Source organism: Chroicocephalus ridibundus, chromosome 1 (genome assembly GCF_963924245.1).
Source record: "Chroicocephalus ridibundus chromosome 1, bChrRid1.1, whole genome shotgun sequence".
NCBI lineage: Eukaryota > Metazoa > Chordata > Aves > Charadriiformes > Laridae > Chroicocephalus > Chroicocephalus ridibundus.
This window is the reverse complement of record NC_086284.1, coordinates 168,493,511-168,507,541: the sequence shown is the minus strand read 5'-3', so window position 1 is coordinate 168,507,541 and position 14,031 is coordinate 168,493,511. Positions and strand designations below refer to the sequence as shown.

At 38.3% G+C, this 14,031-nt stretch overlaps 1 protein-coding gene across 2 annotated transcripts in view; it reads right to left on the bottom strand.

The window, feature by feature from the left end:
* Positions 1-438: 438 nt before the first annotated feature.
* Positions 439-14,031, bottom strand: part of BLTP3B (bridge-like lipid transfer protein family member 3B) — a 63,433-nt gene continuing 49,840 nt past the window's right edge. For both annotated transcript variants that reach the window (XM_063322724.1, XM_063322723.1), the window contains 4 exons: positions 12,775-13,031; positions 10,121-10,229; positions 7,220-7,389; positions 439-6,513 (listed from right to left, as the gene is read on the bottom strand). In XM_063322724.1, the coding sequence (XP_063178794.1) occupies positions 6,388-6,513; positions 7,220-7,389; positions 10,121-10,229; positions 12,775-13,031 (662 nt within the window). In that variant the 3' untranslated portion in view covers positions 439-6,387. The remainder of the gene's footprint in view (positions 6,514-7,219; positions 7,390-10,120; positions 10,230-12,774; positions 13,032-14,031) is intronic.

Sequence of the window (14,031 nt, the reverse complement as noted above, 5' to 3'; positions counted from 1 at the left end):
TCGTACCTACCCTGAGTTGCAGTCTCTTATTAGAAATAAAGTTAAAAAATAAGTGGAAGGAACAAGCCACATTAAGATTCCAGAGGAATGAAAAGACATCTGCTTTCTATGCTATTTTCTCTAACTATTTGACAAAAATAAAGCGACCCGATTCCTACATAAATTTTATATAGATTGCTTTTCTCTCTGCTTAGTCATTCTGCCTGTAAGTTTTTTGAATAACCAAACAGGATATAAAAAGAAATGTATTCAGATCCCTTACCACATGCCATAATGTTAATATAAACTATCTTGTTAGATTACCATCTGGTGAAGGTGGGTAAGATAAGCATTTGTAAAGGATCACATTTGGTTATTGCCAAAGAAACACAGGAAAACTCTATATATGCATCTTTTATTAAAAATCAGTAGAATAAAATCAGAGTTTTTTCTAGTTAGCAAGGAAATTGAACAGATAAACTGATGATATCAAGATGGAGTTGTTCATCAGTGCAACACCAGGAAAACCAGAAAAATTTCCTAAGCTTTTTATTTTAACAGATAATGAAGCAGCACTACAAATATTGTCCCTTTTATAGTAAAATGTTTATCATGTGTACAGAAATACGTTTTTAGAATTTATTTAAACCTAAAAGAAGGAATAAAGTTTTCTAACAATGTTCAGGCAGTTTGTAATGATTTATTTAAAGAAGAAAAAGTTAATATGCCATAAAGAAGGCAGTAGAAACATAGATAAGCTCTTTAAATTAAAAGTGAAAAAGACTGATTTAAAATCATGTTATGAAATTAATCATCAAAATTTTATAAAAACTGCCAATTCGATCCTGACATTTTCTAGTTTAATGAGACTGTTGATGAGTCAAGGAACAAGACACACTGGTACCCAGGAGAAAATGAAGCCACAAGTGACTTCTTGGACTGCCATCTAGCGGCGGCTAGCTGAGGAGAGTCCTGCTCACCATGTTTTGCTGGTGTTTAAAAAGAGAATGGCTAAAAAATTCGTAATTCCGAGAACTGGTTAAGCACTGTTTTTCTAATTAGTAAAACACTAACCATTATAGATTTCAATATGATAATTTGCACCTCAAAAGTATTTTCCAGTGCTCAAAAACCTCAACAGTTACTACTACAATATAATTGCACTGTGATAAAAGTATTGATGACAGTTGCACTTTCCGTCACAGTGGTGTATTGAGGTTTGCAGACAATGTGAAGACATCCAGATTTGTTCCACAGATAAGTTGTTCAGAGGCTTATCCTTTATTCAGCGCGTAGTGGCTCAGACTACCACTTCTGAAGCGCTCCTTTGTTCACGCGTCTCTGTCAAATGTTTCAAATACTTGCCAATTATCTAACTCAAATCAAACCATGGTGGTTTCAAACATACTCTAACCTGGAAGAACTGCATTAGCCATAACTGCATTACGCTCCTCGCACTACCAGCTTACTCTCACAGAAGATACAGCATTAGTCCTTATCTCTTACACCTCATAAAGCAATCCGCATTTTCAATAGTTTCTTACCTAGTCGTGATGCATCTTATTTTTACTTCCAAAACGATCCCTTCAGGAATTCTTAGAAAATGTAAGATTTAATATTGAGATTACATGGGGAAGGCGTTAGGAAATACATATACTCCACTTCTGCTCATATTAAAATGAGTGACCCCAACAGAAAGAAAGGCAGGAGATAGCAAAGAAATAACAAAATACAGATACTTTAGTGTAACTGGTTAGGTACGGCTTGGGCAATAACAGATAAAACCAAAATGATCTTTTAACAGAGTTAATATTTATCCATTTAAGTAGCCGGCAATGTGAGAGATTCATCTCTTTGGGATGCAGAAGTTTCCCCTTGTTTTGGGAGAGAACACGCAGCCTATCAAGAGTTTAGTTGTCCTTTAAAGATTCACTTCCTGCAACTTGTTTCAGCTAGCAAGTAGCGCGACATGTACTTGCGAGACATTCTATAGTATTTGAAAAGCTGCAAGTTGCAGAAATGTTTTTAAAATGTTAAAGTTCCAAAAATACCTTTATTAAAATTGTTCTGATTTCTTATATCCAAAATACACAAGTCAATAAGCAGATTTTAATTAGTAACCAGACAATTCAGAGATACAATGTCTAACCCTTGCTTACACTCATGAAGTTCAAACTGATTGAAACTTGTATAAATCCATAATTACTTCACTGAAGTGACAGCAGGTCTGGCCCTCTACATGTAATGAGGAGACCATCGAATTTAAAAAATTCACTAAAAAATTTCAAAGAGAAAATAATTTTAGAAATGCGAGGTTTTAAATTTTAAGTTTCTATAGAAGAATGCTAAAAAATGCATAGAAAGAACTGTAACTACGCAGCTTCTATTTATTATTAAGATTTATATTTTTCCTTAATTTGATTGAGAAACAAGAGCTTTGTTCCTCCAGCACAAGACCACTATTCCTAGCCTTTCACTATACGTTTTTTGCATCCCCTTAGTACTGATGAAGAGGATCTTAGTGCTGCTCTCGCTTTCAGACTCCGTGTCGTTAATCAGTAATACAAGATGAGGAGGTACACTATAGCACAAAACTGCATCGAGTGCAGCGTTAGCGCAGGCTGCCTGCACCATTCCAAGCCACGTGTTTGCCTCCATACAGGAGATGTGTTTCAGCGTTAGAAAGCCTGCTACCAGGTTCACAGTGATAGGTGTCTCGGCTGAGGCAGAGGAAACGGGGCTGCTATTCAAAAGGTAGTCGGCAAAACTAAAGTGGCACATTTGGAAGGAAAAATAAAAAAAAAAAAAAAAAGATAAGGTGTTGCAGGGCTGTCAAAAACCTCATTTTCCTACTGGGAGGAATGAATTAGTGGATTTCACAGCAAGTGCCCACAGCTCCATCGCTGCTTAACATACTAGCAAGGTCATTTTCTGCTCCTACAACAGATAAAGAGACACTGATTTCTATCAACAGCTGAATCAGAATCTGAAGTACTCCCTAAAATTTGCAGATAGCAACAATGAGCTGAAAAATCTACTTCAAGCATTTTGTGATGAATGTTTTAAGAATCAGACGAACACAAGCACGTTTTTTATATAGAAACTATTTTCTCCATCATTACTTACCTGAAATCTGGTCATTGCAAGGAGTTTGCTTCTGCAATACATTCGCACATTTTGTGCTCTTGGAATTGTAGATGCTTGGTAAAAAAGTCTTTACCTTTATTATTACGTTCCCCTTACATTTATTATGAACTCATTATGAACAAAGGTAACCATTACCATGTCAGATTTAGGAAGTATTCTGTAGTTAGCAATTATCCCTTAGAGATTAATTATGATCCCCATTTAAGACTCCAGGTCAGTTCCTAGAGGAGACAGTGCACAAACAAACATGGCAAATGGGACCAGGAAATAAAGGACTTTGGCAGGAAAAAAAAAAACAAAACAAAAAAAGCAGTTCCCTCCCAGCCAGTACCATGGCCCCCAGCTCCAGCAGCCACGGTGGGTTTAATCCAGGAACTGGAATAGCTACCGCCATAAAGCTGGAGCAGGGACATCAGAGAACAGGCATCATCTCCATGAAGCTGCCGCTCCAACAGGCCTTTCGTAAGTAATTCTGTAAGGGCACATAATTTTGATTTAAAATTGGTGCTTACCAACAATATTACAAGTTACCGTGAGAACTGGAACAGTGCATGCCAGAAAGATTCGATGACCTAGCCTGGGAAAGGGCACAGCCTCTTCGCCGTGAGCTAAATTGAAAGCTTTAATAGACATGAAAACAGTACTTGTAAACAAGCCGAATGAGCGTTAAGCTACTCTGTAGACCAGTTTAAATTTCCACAGCAAACATGAAATAAAACTTGGTAATGGTCTGCCTGCACAACTCCTGGAATCAGTTTTCTGTATCCATTGAAGGTCTCCAAACACTGTTCCATTTGGTTCTTTGCAGAATAAAAGCGGTGATTCATTCAAGAGGCTCTACTGACGCTACAGATTTTCATACCTAGGATTCAAGGAGGTTATGAGCACTAGCAGAGCCGAGAATGAATTAAGCCTTTTTATTTAATCTGAGGCCTTTAATTGCTATTTTTAGTATAACCTATTAAGGCTTAGTTTAACTTTGTACTTTCAAACTTTAATAAACTACCTCTCCCTCCGCACTTTTTCAATAGCAAAAGTGATTTCAGAGTGACACAGGACCTTCACTCTCAGTAATGTCAAGTCCACAACCACGCACACCCATCTCTTCTAAACTGTCCACTGATGTTGCTCATCACTGCGGAACTGCCAGGAAGTAGAAATGTTTTCCATTATAATGAAGTGCAAGAAAGTGACACCCTAAATTTCAACATCTGTACTGAGAAAAGCTGGTTTCGGGTTTGGTTTGTGTTTGATTTTTGCCAAAAGAAGCAGGTACTAGCTTGTACAGTAATAAGGACAGGCATTTGATATTACTGTTTATTTCTTTTTAAAAATTAGACAGTTCTCAATGTATTATTCCAGCCACACGCTACTAAGCAGTCTATACATTCCTTTCTTCAGAATAATTCTAACTAGATCTTGGCAGGGATAAACTGAGTAAGAATTACCGACTTTAACAGTACCAACGAGAATTAAACCAGTTGAGAGCTCCTCCCCTGAATCTGACACGATATTTGTGTGAAATTGGACTTCTCTTACTTAATACTGTGTTTCTTAAATACCTTTTGAAATAGAAATATTTAGTTTCTCTATTAGAAACATTTGTGTGTATATTTTTTCATCTTCTTCAGAATAATAAGATCAAAAATTTCCATGGGCATTAAAGGGAGTTTCAGCTAGGGTTTCCTAAGGCAGGCTTTAAAATAGTGCCTGAACCAGTTCTTCCATAGAGCTCTTGATTAAAATCTATGTACTTTCAATAACTATTTTCAGCAGTGAAAATTATGTGTCCTCCAAAAAGTTTTAATGAAAACCATTTTAATTAAAACTAGTTTGACAGCCTGAATATGCAAAGTCAAACAACAGGATACTAGATACTTTTTGAGATCTGTCTGCGTATCTACAAACAAAACTTCCCTCAAACATCCCATGGAGCAGAAACAATTGTGGTAGCAATTAAAAGATTTTCAGTTGTCAGATTCAAGGTCACTAGTTAAATTATTCATTCATTTTTACCTCTAGCAAAAACAATCTCTTACAGGCCTGCATGGTTTTGTATGTTGTTTCCTAAATGGTTTAAAAGCACACTCTTATATTCTCTATTTTACAGTGTTGTGCTTTTTTATTTATTCATCTGTACCAGGTTTTAGCTGAAAACTATTGTTCAATTTGTACAAATCACCCATGATTTAAACTGTATAATTACATTTCATGTAATCTCACAATTTCATTGGGTAATTAAACGATTCTCTACAGCTTTTTTTATCAAAAAAAGCAATATACAATTCATGAATCCCCGTAGGATTTCTCCCCCTCCCCCTTCCCCCGCCCCACAAGCACTGACATTACATATTTAAATACATTGGACCAAATCCTTGGGCATGTCTGACGAGTTGTGCAGAAATCAGACACGCACGCACAATGGCTCAAAGCTCACCTTTCACAAAGGGACGGGTCCTATGGCAGGGCTATATCCTCATCACAGAGAGAGAGAGGGGTAAAAAAACCCAAACAAACTGTGATCGTCTAAAATTACATCAGCTGTACAGATACAGTGGGCCTTCATGCAGAAGGAAAGCCCAGTAGCATGCCCTCTTACTTGAATTCTCCAGCATTTACTGCGGTATTTCAGGAGTGCGTATGGAAAGGGTGTATGGAACTGTATAGCACCAGAGGATTATTCTTAAAATCCTCTCTGGGCAAATTACACTGAATTTAGGGCCAGTTTAGGGCTGGTATTTTAGTTTTCAGTAGCCATACTATTCTAGAGGATCTAGCCCATATCATCATAGTGCAAATGTAACCTCCTGTATAGATACCTTCCGGCAGTAATAAAACAACATAACCGTAACAAGCAGAGGTACAGTTTGTTAATGAGGTGTAGTACACTTTACTCAGTTACGCACCTAGGCACATTCTTTCATCGCTGAGCCATCCACTTCTCCGAAAACATTTTAAAAATAACATCTCCTTTGATAATATTAAAAGTAGATGATATGATTTTTTTCCTTCAGTAAATTAATGAAGTACAGTATAAACTGATTTTTCCAAAGTCATTTCAGTTTAAAATGGGCTGAAAAAAGTTACAATGTTTAATGACAATTTCAGAATAGTAACTAGTTTATAAACATTTTGTTCGCAATGAGTAAACTTTGTGACCAAAAAAATAACCGTGTCTTCCACTGATTCACAAACAGCATTTGAGATGCCACCGTCACCTGAAGTTCTGTTGATGATGCCTCGCACCAACAGAACACCGTCCTACTGATGATCGACATTCATCTTCTTCATACGATGAAGCAGGGCATCTTTTTCCATTTGCACCTCGGCAAGTGCCATTTTGGCTTTGGCTAGTTCCTGTTTGAGACATTCATTTTCTTCAATAAGCTGAAATGATGGGGTTAGAAGACAGGGTTGTTAGCATTCCCGCATGCTGTCAACTTTTTCCATCACAGTAACTTTTAAAATACCGTACGCTCACATTCATTGCTGAGCGCAGGTTTGCTGGGGCTGAATCGGTTGCAACTGATTCCCAGTGAGCGGGTGTGGAAGATGGAGAGAGTTGATGCAGTTGGCTCGAAAGGCAAGATACCCAATGTTTTAGCTAGGCCATTTCCATTCCGGAGAGGAGCGGAAATGACCCCAGGTTCTAAGCTCTAGGAATGGATTCTTACCCAGTGGAAAAAACAGCCGAATTAATGTGTGGGTTCTGTCATCCTCAATCCAGGTATGACTGACAGATTAGTATGGGTCTGACTTAACCGTCTAGTTCTTTGTCTGTAGCAGTTGCGTTGTACAGGGATGAAGGAGATATGGAGAAGGGACTTGCTCCCTCATAAAATTCCCTCCAATGTAAAGGAGAAGAATTAGTCTGCGGTGTATTATTATCCTTTTTAGAAAGCTGTGTTAAATTTGTTTTGCATGCCTAAGTACTGAACCAAACTATAATATCTAAAATTTGTATTTTCCATCTTAATTTCTAGACAGAAATAACCCCCAAGCCCACCCCTAGATAATTTTAAAATTATGATGATTAAGGATTTTAACATACTTTTTTGGAGGGGGGAAGGGAGTCAAAACAAATTCTTAATACCTTGTTTTCAATGAAGTCAGCTGAATCCCTGCTTGATTTAGGAGGTCTGGGAATTTCACAAGTAGTCTGCGTGGCTTGATCCTGTGTTTTATGTCCACCAGGTCCAGTTGCTTGCTGCAACGCACTACTGGAATTCTTCATCTTTGACACATCATTTACTCGCTGATTGTCTGTATCACAGAAAGATATGTAAGAGTAGTGCTTAAGGTTTTTTGTCATTTTTTTTTTTTTTTTAAAGTTTGATTCTCATTGGCACAAAATTAAAACGACTTAAACAAATATACTTGTAATATTAAGTACATTTATATTTACTTCCCAAAATCAAATTTAAGAATAAGAAAAATAATTAAGTCATATACGCTTTTGGAGGAAGAGAAAAAGGAAAGGAGGCGTGAGAAGAAGCAATACATAGCTTCCAGCTTGAAGAAAATTAACATATTTTTATAGTGACCAATATCATCACTACAGAATATGCATTCTGAATAATTAGAAGGTTGAGAACTATTAATATAGCTATTAATATACAGTCTCCAGGTTAAAATCAGATCTGAAGACTTCATTTACATTTGAAGATACAGTGAGATAAACCTGCAGGATCAAGTTTTTAAATTCAAAAATTTCTTAAATGACTTGGCATTAAAGAAACTTTCTAGCATTTATAACTGAAACACACTGTAACATTTATTAAAATACACTGCTGTACACCAAGGGAAAAAACGAGGGTCACGGTTCTTAGTAGTCTAAAAAAATACTCTGGGGTTTGTTTTTTTTGTTTTTAATTTTTTAGACATCTCCTTCTAAACAACAGTTTTCTGTTATTACCCCCTCCTCCCACCACACACACACACACACACGTGAGGACTCAAAAATGTAGCACTGCAGATACATAAATCACTGCAGTGCAGACAGCATTTGACCTGTGCCTTTGAAGTCACTGTACCTGAGCAGTCCATGACAAGACCAGGGATTAGAGCACTTCAGCAAAACGGTGAAAAAATATGAGCTGAAAGAAACCTTAAAACTATGTTTTATATTTTCTTTATTTATTGTTTTATTTATATTTTTATATTTTTTTCTCGCTAAATTACTATTTCTTCCATTGTTCAGTATAAAAAGATGACCAAAATGCACTGAACATCTTTAAATACTTGAACAATGTATGGGATAATATGGAGAGATTAAAATACAAGCAAATCATGCCAGAGCATGCCTCTGAGAAGTCTGGTCCGTCTTTGCTATACCTTCCCATCAGGTTGGTGAAGGGGGCATTAAGATCACCCTGCAGCCTCCTCTTCCTCCAGTCATACAATCCATTGCCTATTGTCTGATTAATACGTTCGGGACCTGGATGAAAGGATGGGTGCGCTCTGCAATTTTGTGAACAATACCAAATTGAGGGGCAAGGCTTTTTTTCAGAGGAACCCAGACAGGCTGGAAAAATGGGCTGACTGGAGCCTCCCGAAGCTCAGCTAAAGCCCATGCGAAGTCCTGCAGCTGGGAGTAAATAACCTCTTGCTCCACCACAGGTTGGGGACCAAGTGGACAGAAAGCAACATTGCAGGGAATGACCTGGGGGCCTTGGTCAACAAGAAGATTTATCACGAGCCAGCAGCGAGCTCTGACAGCAGAGACCAGGCACATGCAGGCTGTACTAGCAAGAGTACAGGCAGCAAGATGGGGGGAAGTTATCACTAAGCACCAGTCATATCACATCTGGAATACTGGATCCAGTTTTGGATTCCCTAGTGTGAGAAAGACACCGACAGCAGAGGACCACCGAGACAATCGCGGCCAGGAGCACATGATGCACAAACGAGGGGCTCAGAGAGAGGCACTTGTCAAATCTGAAGAGGAAGAAAGCCATGGGGTGATCCTAATGCCGCCTCCGGTGACCTAGTGGAAGGGTATAGAGAAGATGGACCAGACCTCCCTGAGGTGCTTGGCAAGTGCTCAAGCACCCTTGTCTGGAGGCTGTAGGGCAGGAGGCAACAGATACAAGCTGCAACGAAGGAAAATCCAATCAGACATTACCAAAAAATGTAACCATAAAGGTCATCAAAGAATGGGACAAGATTATTTAAGGCAAGTTGTGGTATTGCCTTTTTAATGCTCAAAACTCGACTGGACAGGGCATCGAGCAACTTGATCTAATCTGCCCCTGCGCTGAGGAAGGAGTAGGACCAGATGACCTCTAGAGGCTTCTTTGAACTTAAATTACTCTATGATTCTTTGACATATCTGTGAAAAACAGCAGTAAAGTTCCAGCTCTAAATGTACTGCCTTGCTGTGAGTATTTAGTATTTGCCCACACATGTAGAAAAGAAAAATTGTGAGTGTATACATGTTTCATGAAAAGTACAATTTAAATCTCTGTTTGAAATACAAGTCTCAGTGCAACCCCAGCCACGAACTGCCACGACACCACCGTAATACACAGAATTGAAAACTGCTACTTGTACTTCCCAAATAGGCTTTTGTTTTACAATATTTTCTATTACTATCTGTAACAAAAAACCACAAAAACAACGGGTAGCCACCTTGGTAATCTGTAAAGAAAGGCCATTTCTTTGTTTGGTTTGTGGTCAATTAAAGGAACCTGGGACTTATCACGATGAGTTGATGTGCACTGATGAAGCATATCCTGATGAAGTTACATGTGTATTTTTATTTCTCAGATTGATTCAGCTGTGGGTTGTTAACTTCGCCAATACACTATTCAAAAAAGGCGGTTTTCCTCTACGAGACTACACTTAGAATTAAGGTATATGGCAACACAACTTACACAAATTATCATTGGTTATCTTTTCATTATTAGCCACATGTCTGCACAAAGGAAAAAAAACAGTATTAACAATAATTAGATTATAATATTGAGATATCAAGGTCCAGGAACATACAAACCTCTAATGAGAAAAGTGCCATCATCGTTTCTTTCTATCCAAAGTATGTCAATATGTAGTTTTATGGGTACCAGCTCAGATGCCTTGAGATTTTCACATGGACTGTCATCCTAAAAAAAAAACCAAGTATTCAAAATGGAGTTTACCAGGAAATCAAAATAGTTAATTAAGATGTTCAATTAAACATAAGTGGATTTAATGAAACTTGAAAGGGAACATTTCAGAGTAGAATTTTCTAATGGGACCTCCACTAAACTTTTGCTCCATTTTTTTTCCCTGGGATCATATTAAAGGCCCAAATTTATCTCTGGAGTAAGTCTGCTGAATTCAATATATAGAGCCTCACTAAAATACTTCAAAGTATTTTTACAGACACCTCAATAAGATTATATCCCAACTCAAGACATTCTTTAGCTCAGGAGCTCACAGAGCCAGAGATAAGAAACCTGCACTGTATTGTATCTGATTTTCCCTTGAACTATTTAAAGATTGAATGAGTACAGCTCTCATTCTTGAGCGGATTTTGTCGTTTTAGAATTTAGTTTGGGATGACACCAGCTGCAGTTCAGTTATATTACTGTATTCAGCAGAAGAGAAACTTCACAAATTACTTCTTTTGGGGTCTCCCCAGGAAGTCTTTATAGTTCATTATCCCTGTCTAGCAGAATAACACAACCAGTGTAATTAATTAAGGACGTACCATGAAAGCTGTTGAGATATAACTGCCAAAGTTTCTTAAAACAGCACTGAGACTGCAGTAGGAAATGCAAAAAATAAAGTCACCTTTCTTAAATTCTTCCCCCGCCATGAAACACACTGCATCAAGTCTCGTGCAGAAGAAACAGAAGAATATACTGCATTGAACAGGCAATGCAGCATAAATTCAAACCATATCCTCTCACTCTTTATTACCCAACAAGTCTATAGGAATTAATCACCCGTATGTCAAATTTGCAGTTTATCAACCAACTTTACTGTGACTTGTGTGCGCTGCTGAGTGAGCACTTCAGTGCTTTTGCTGCCAAGCAGACTCTTACTACTGGTTTAATAATGTATATCCTACGCAGACAGGCTGAGAGAGTTGGAGTTGTTCAGCCCGGAGAAGAGAAGGCTCCAGGGAGACCTTATAGCAGCCTTCCAGTACCTAAAGAAGGGCTACAGGAGACATGGGGAGGGACTCTTTATCAGGGAGTGTAATGACAGGACGAGGGGTAAAGATTTTAAACTGAAAGAGATTTAGATGAGCTATTAGGAAGAAATTCTTTACTGTGAGGGTGGTGAGGCAGTGGAACAGGTTGCCCAGGGATGTTTTGGATGCCCCATCCCTGGAAGCATTCAAGGCCAGGCTGAATGAGGCCTTCAGCAGCCTGGTCTAAGTGGGAGGTGTCCCTGCCCATGGCAGGGGGGTTGGAACTAGATGATCTTTAAGGTCCCTTCCAACTCTAACCATTCTATGAGTCTACGATGCCCCAACCCAAACAGCTGCTTTCTCAAGAACATTTTGCTTAAGTCCACCTTCTGGCAAATAAACCAGCACAATCCTGTTTTTAAATTTAAACAACCGTATGTTAAGACTTTCCTTTTTGCATTTGGGCATTCACATTTGTGATACATTGAAATCTGAGGAACAGATCCACAGCTCTTATATAACGTGCTTGTGCTACTCCTGTAGTAGAAATGGCCCTAAAGTAGCGCCTAAGGATCCTCAGGGGATGGAAAAGCTGCGTCACAGAAGAAGGGAATACCGATGCACTTTGAGTAGAACACCGTAGAGAAAGCAATTACCCTTCCAGGCAAGAATGATCTTAGAAGAATCAAGGCTTTAGCCCGAGATGCAGAACTGGAGCTGCTGTTATTCCAGTCCTCACTTTGTTCCAAGTTTATATGGGTGATTATTAATTTCCAAAACAACGTTACAGTTATCTTGATGTTTGGTTTTTTTTTTCCCCTGTTGCCCCTGCCCCCCAAAAACTGCCCTTATGTTTATATTCAATGGTTGTGCAGCACAGAATTCACCATCTCCTTTAAATATCTGAAAGAAAATCCCATAGGAGACTTGAGCAGGAGTGTCCTCCTAACGTTGCTATTTTAAGCTACGATGGTGAGAAAAGTTTGCATTCTTTACTATCTGTTTCGAGGTAGGGCAGAACATGAAATCTGGGTTCTAAGAAATACTATTCAAGTGGTTTGAACTGGAATTCCCATAACCCTTTTCCTTCTTTTCTACTGAACTTTCATTGCAAGGACTATCCTCTATGTAGGAGAGAGTATTAACCTCTAAAATCTGTTTTGTAATTATAAAACCATTACTATGCTAAGCGAAAAAGCCCAACCAGTAAAACCCACATTGTGCCTCTAGGAACTTGGTATACCTAACCTATAAAACTCCCAGACAAAAGAGTCTGGGAGAGGAGGAAAATAGTATAAAATATTAATTCATATAAATAGCTTGGTCATGCAGAGAATTCCCCTCCAGGCATACCACAGAGCTAACCAAATCTATGGATTTTTAAATTGTTTTACTGTTATCTAAAGACCTTCCAGAGTACGATAGCGGTTTCTTTGAAGTTAACTGTATCCAGATTAGTAGTTTATCATCAAAGAAACAAGAACACAGTTTCTTTAGAGCAGCCAAATAGCTCATTGTTAACATACTTTTAAATTAATCCTTGCATTAGAAACTTTTATCTTCATAGGCATCACTTCTGCGACAGTTTCATCTTCCAGAAAATGCTGAATGTTTGTGAGGGAAGACGTTAGAAATTCAGCACTGAAGTTCTCTACATGACACTGAAGAAAACCATTTTTCACAGCCAGCAGAGAATGTGTGACAGCACTAGGCCCACTTTCCCATCTCAAACTTATCTCAGGTGATGAATTAACTGGTCCAGCCACAGTTTTACAGTCGGAACCTGTTGCAAAACAAAAACAAATTTGCATTAAAATTTTACAATGTACAAAAAAATGCAATTATGATGCAATTACTTCTACCTCTACTGTCTAATTGATTTTCCAAAAGTACTTCAGAAGCATTAGTCATGAATTACAGCACTGCAAATACAGAACTTCAAAGCAAATTTCTAACTATATCACTTCAAAGTACTAAAAGAGAAACAGAAAATATACCCAAGGACTAGTACCTCACTGTGACAACAGAGAAGGACAATACAGAACCACAACCGTGCACAAAAACATTTGTGTTTCCTCAATGTCTTGACAATGGGAAGACAATGATTTTGCATATTTTTCCACTAACTCCTTCAATTTTAATTCAGAAAAAGACTTAAGTCAGTTCACCCTCTCAGGAGAGCCGGTATTCTCTCGGAAAGGCAGAATCTCCTGACTCAGGAACTTACTTGCTAACACAAAGGGACATAAACAGCAATGCAGTCAGATGGAGAACACGACCACACAATGCTTCCATTATTTGGATGGCAGTAGATTTGAACCTTTAAAATCCTCTAGCAGTTTCTTGTTACTTTTAGTATCTTTAATGAGTAAGGACAACTGCAACATTCAACTAAAGAGTTCTAAAATAAAATTAAAAAGGAAAGGGGAAAGAGAGGGCGGAAAGAGAGGGGTTCAGTTCCTCTTAAGCAATATGTGATGTATTATTTTTCAAAACTACAGACCAGATCACTCTGAGATGCCTCTGGAACCATCAGCAGTGGCTTATAAAGGGCCTAATGAGAACCTACAAGAAGATAAAGGACATTGGGCCAAAACTGGCTTTGGTCCATGTTCCTAACAACTGGAGACATGGACCACATCCCTAGTGTAGATGCTGGTGCCCAGAGAAGTTAAACACATACTATGATCCTGCACATTGTGCTTCCTCTGAGACAGAGCCAAACTAAGGAAAACAGATGCGTACAAAGCTCCTGGATATCAACCATCACCAAACATGCTGTC